General features: G+C 37.1%; 1 protein-coding gene across 1 annotated transcript; it reads left to right on the top strand.

Moving 5' to 3' along the window:
- Positions 1 to 2,019: 2,019 nt before the first annotated feature.
- RB195_021537 (uncharacterized protein) lies at positions 2,020 to 2,349 on the top strand (the record flags this gene model as incomplete). Its single annotated transcript, XM_064208333.1, has 1 exon — positions 2,020 to 2,349. One exon carries the CDS (start codon positions 2,020 to 2,022, stop codon positions 2,347 to 2,349), a length of 330 nt encoding a protein of 109 aa, XP_064064214.1.
- Positions 2,350 to 5,525: the final 3,176 nt, after the last annotated feature.

Raw genomic sequence — 5,525 nt, 5'->3', positions numbered from 1 at the left:
AGTAAGACCTATTCCTGAGTTTTAAACTGGTTACAAATGTTTAAAGAAACTTCCCTTCTGAATAGTATCAAAGGCGTAATTTTTCGTGGTCTTTTCTTTCCTCACCTCGATGGCTCAGAACTATTATATTTGTGAGATAATTTAATTACAATTAAAATTAACCTTAAAAATTATTACTCTAACATGATAATAAGCCGTAATTTTAGCTTTTTTAGAGGACGAAAACATGAATTCTGGTTGATATCAGTGATATTTTGTTGATTTTTTAAACAACTTCGTTGTGAGATCGAGAGAAAACTGAATAAGAATAAGAATAAGAAAAATATAGAATATAAAAAATATAGATATATGATATATAGGATATAAAAATATTGAATAAGGAAAAAGAGTCTTCTACACGATTTCACTCTTCGATAGTCCATGCAATGTTGAAGTTTTGCCATTTTACTGGAATAAAATTTAAAGATTTTCATTCCGGGATTTTGCAACAATGTGTCAATTTCTGTAAAAAATACAACAGGCGAAATAATTGCAACTGAAACAAGATACGAACACGGTTTTATACAGCATGCAAATTAAATTTAAAAAAAATTCGTTTCCTCACATTATTTGCTTGAAATTTAAGCATTTTTCAGGAGGTGCTTCTAGGGAGCGCTTAGTATATCAGTCTCATTTGTTGCCGGGAAAAATAGAACCAATTTCTTATAAAAGACGAGGTCATCGATCCCAGCGCCCTAAAATTGGAAGAGAAATATTTCTGTCATTTAGAAAACTATTTTTCTTGAGATTCTTTTTTTTCATCTGGAAAATCAGCCGCTGTTGATTTCCGAAGTGGATTTCCACGAAGCAGAACTAGAGGAATTGTTGAATCTGTTCTTTTATCCATAAATTTGTTCCGGAACTTGGTGATGTTTGCAGAATTTTGTATGCTCAACAGATGTCAATAATGCACAGAAAGTTTGGATGTGTCTTGATCTACAATGCACTGTCTTTACATCAATAAAATCGATAAAAAAAGCTACAAATTCAGTATGCGAGTATTCGAAGGACAGTCGAACACAGGCATTGTCTCTATCTTTTTTACCGTCATTCGGCTTTTTTTCCGGAATAATTCTTATCCTGCACTCGTACCTTATATGTTCGACTGTTTATGCTTGTGCTAATACTTAACGCAGGAATGTCAGGGTGTTTATAGCTGATCTGAGCTTCTTGTCGCAAGTACGACCCTACCATAAGGATTTGTGATTCCTTTTTTATGATTTGAATTTAAAGCTTAAGAAAGGATTTTCAATACGAGGATGTGGGCAGATCCTAAGCTTCCTCGCTACATTTCGCGTCCAGTCGAGTTTCTTGGATTAAGTTTTAAGATCAGCTCTGCGTTATAGGACATTATTTATCTGTTTTTCTTTCTATACGAGCTTTGTTAAGTTATATTTACAAAAGTTATGGAAATGCACACCAACACAATTCGAGTATACGTTTAGGATTATGTAAGTCTCGTTCAAGAATGATTCTTCTCGTAATACAGGAAAACCGTGAGAACGTTCCCACGCTCCTATAGCTTTTACATTTTACGCCGGCACATCTTCTTTCCGTGGGGCCGATGGTATTCTCAACGCTGATTCCTCTTCGCATATTCTCTTCTACTGGAGGTTTTCTTCTATCGTCAGTAACAAGTAATTGAGAATTATTTTATCCTACTGTGGCAATCTTGGATAATTCTCTGGCACCATACCCCATTTTTCCTGTGTAGGCAAGTTGAGAATTTCATCTTTTATGTAAACGAATGAAATTTTTTGAAGGATGACAGACTGATTTATTTATTTGTTTTTTCATTTATTATACTCAAAGGAGTGCCAAGAGAATGAGGCAAGCACAAACATAAAAAAATGCAGTTAATAAATATGTAGTCGAAAAAACAGACAAAAAATTGTTATTGATATTCATATCATTACTATTTATCATTAACATCCATATTTCGGTGTGTACCATAACTAAGAACTTTACTCGGATGTGGATATGGTACACAGGCCGAAGGCACGTCCAGAACATCAAAATCTTGCCCAGCTTTCTGAAGCAGTCATGGAAAACCGTATTCGCTTCTTTGGTCACGTTACGACGATACCGTCAGGTCATTTTGTCCAAGTTGTCCTGAGAATGCTTCCAGATCCTAACTGGAAAAGACCTCCTGGTCGTAGAAGAAAGCTCTGGACGAAGGTGATGAAGGAGGATTTCAGGACACCTGGCGTTGACAAGCAGTTTAGTCGAGACGTAAGGTCCCGCCGCCTAGGGGATAGCGACGGATGGATAAATTCTATACGAACTCTAGGTGAAGATCAAGCAGGATAGGCTCGGATATGTTTAAGGACGACATACCTCAGTTAAGGTGCGGATAGCCGCATTAAGCCGTAACACTATCAAGTCAAGTAAGTCATCAGATATTTTAATTTTATTTAAATTGTAAGAACATTTAGTAGGTTGTGAAGAAGTGTTATGAAGTTCTAATAGTTACTAAGTTTGGAGAGTTAAAACAACTAAGGCAGGGTGGAACGCCTCAAATAATATAAAAATAAGGGATAAAAAATATACGACAAAAAAAGGTGATATTCATCCTTTGAGCTTTATCAAAGTAAATTATTTCGAATTAAATATATTGGGTATATTAGTAATTTTTGATATATTATTCAGTTATTAATATTAGGGGTGGTAGGAAGGGGAGAGGAATGTTGTAGTGCAGTAATAAGTGTTTCCATGGCGTCTAAACAACCAATTGGTCAAAATCGCCTCCGGCTAACCAAATTTTTCACCCCTTCGACGTTGATAAATAGGTAATAGACTTGTGCAGGAGGATAAAAAGCACTGATTTGATAAATAGTTTGGCGTCCGTCGGTCATTGTATAGGCCGCCGCACCCCGTTTATAAGCCTGAAACGATTCTGAATTAAAGTCGAACGCGTTGGCGCATCGGAAACGGATTGATGAACTCGAAGAGCATCGTATTTTTCTTTGAAGGACTTTGTAAAAAGGTCTAACCATCGGGTCGGAGGTCTTCCTTCAGTGTGCTTGATATTGAGTGGTATCCAGTCGCTTACGGATGAGGTCCAACGATTGTCGTTGAAATGCATCAGGTGCCCTGGTCAACTTCTATCGTTCTACTTTATCCTTCTTATATTTGACGTATATTTTTTTCAAAATCGTTCTTAACGAGAATGAGAACGATTTGTGTTTCATTCATTTGAGAGCTAAACTGATCATTTGGCAATCTGATGATACGGTAATCAGGTCACACCTAAAACCGAAGGCATTTTTTTATCTTCTATTTTTTATATTATTTCAAGACATTCTGCGGGGAATTCCAGCTTATATCAGTTTCCTTAAATCTAAAAATATCACAATTGCTCGAAATTATTCTGCTACACATTGATGTCAACAATGATTATCTAAAGTATCTCTAAGGATTTGGTAAGGGGATCGAAGAGCTGCAGAGGGAAAACGGGAGCATGACGTTGATATTTCTTCATTTGTCACAATACTAACCATGTATATATATATATATATATATATATATATATATATATATATATATATATATATATATATATATATATATATATATTCTTTTCAAACTCTCCAAACTCTAGACATTTTACAAAGAAAATCATTGAAAACAAGAGAAGACTTGAAGATCATTGAAAAGGTCTTGTTTTGAACTTGAGTCCGTAAGAAGGAATTTTCACATCATTCACCCTTTGAAAATCGCAACATCTCCTTTCTTTCAAGTGAACCTTGGTGATGTATAACAGTCTGCGGGGTGTCCGAATGTCCATGTTTCTTCTTCACTGCTGCTGAGACCTTCAACATCTGCCCCCCACTGAGCGCCTTGTGACAGAGGTTATTTTCGTAGAAAAATAGATTTCTGAATCTATCGATGCTTTTTTCGTATGGCAGATGTTGAGAAGTGCAGGAAGTAATTCATACAACAGAAAACAATTACAGTACAATTTAAAAGTGATTAAATTCCTAAAAAATATGTTTTTGATCTGCTAATAATATCTATTGTAGTAATCGAAAAACGTTTAATAAATGTAGAGTGGATTAAAGTGGAAGTGCATTTGTAGTACATTACATGTTTTTGAAAAAAAATGGTAGTGCAATAAAAACAGCCAGTACCAATTCCTGTGGATAGTGGATACTACAAAAAGTGTTTCAACAAATGCAAATCCTGCCAGTTCGTGTTCAATGAGTATTTCAGTGTATTGCAATGATCACCCTTCTTCTTTTCTTTCCGGTTTAGATCCTTGATTTCTGTGCACCCCCGGGGACGCCCGTAATTTTATTCAGATTCACGTAATTGTTCATATATTCTACGGCTTGCGCATTCATTAGAACATCATTTCATTCCGCGAATGAGCTCCATTCATCCGCTTTTCGATCTCGAAGAAAATCGAATTTTTTCCCCGTAATGAAGTTTAAATGTCTGCATCTCTTGAAAAAAAAGCTATCCGAGCGTTTTGTGGTGAAAAAGATTTCTTTCCACCGTGGAACGATATAAATGGAAAAAAGTCTATTTTTACTCAATTCAACTCTTGTTCACTCTTATTTTCACTCACTTTAACTCATTCAACATTTCCAAAAGCAAAAGTTCTAGCAGTGATGTTTCTCAAACATTGATGTAAATGGCGTAGACGACAACAGAATTGATCAAGACTTGTGGATATAATAATTCGTTTAATCCTCCATAACCATAACTTGAGTCCAGCTGTTAAAAGCAGCATACCACGAATCCGGGGTGGTGCGGATTTCAGGTGGAGTATCCGTATGCGGGGTCGTAGATTATGGAGACGGGAGCAGTTCCGCTCATCTCTTCCTGCATCATTGCAAACCAGAGAACCAGAATGCTGTTTTGTACTACGCCATCTATTTCAACGCTCCACCCCTCGCACCGCCTCCGCCCTGCGATTCGTCGAAAATCAATTCATTCTGCCCCGATAGGCAGTAAGGGACGCTACGCGTGCAACGGTGGCGCGCTGCAATAGAAGGGATCGTACAAAACAGCATTCAGAGGCCGGCTGCTTGCAGTGATTCAGGAAGAGAGGAGCGGAACCACCCCGGTCTCCATAATCTATGTCCCCGTATGCGGATACTTCACTTAAAATCCGTAAAACCCCAGATTCGTGGTATGCTGCCTTTAAGTCACATTTCTTCTACAACGGTGCTGAGGTGCGGCATTCGTCTATTCGAGTTCACCTCATAGACTTTTAAATATTATTTTCCAGAAGAATTTATTAGTGTTTGTTAACTGAAAACTGATCCAGTACTACGTTAATTCGTATCCTAACTGTCGACTACTAACGTCAACAGAATCTCTCAGTACATTCGTCGTCAGTCCTTTGCTCGATGGGTGGCACTGTTTCGAAACGATGCACTTTTGCTACGTTCAGATCACTGTCGCTCGACAACTGTGTAATCAGACTTTTACGGAACATCACAGAAATCCAGATATTGGTTATGTAACGGCAAGACCGA

This window comes from Necator americanus, chromosome X (assembly GCF_031761385.1).
Source record: "Necator americanus strain Aroian chromosome X, whole genome shotgun sequence".
NCBI lineage: Eukaryota > Metazoa > Nematoda > Chromadorea > Rhabditida > Ancylostomatidae > Necator > Necator americanus.
This window is presented reverse-complemented; position numbering and strand designations above follow the sequence as displayed.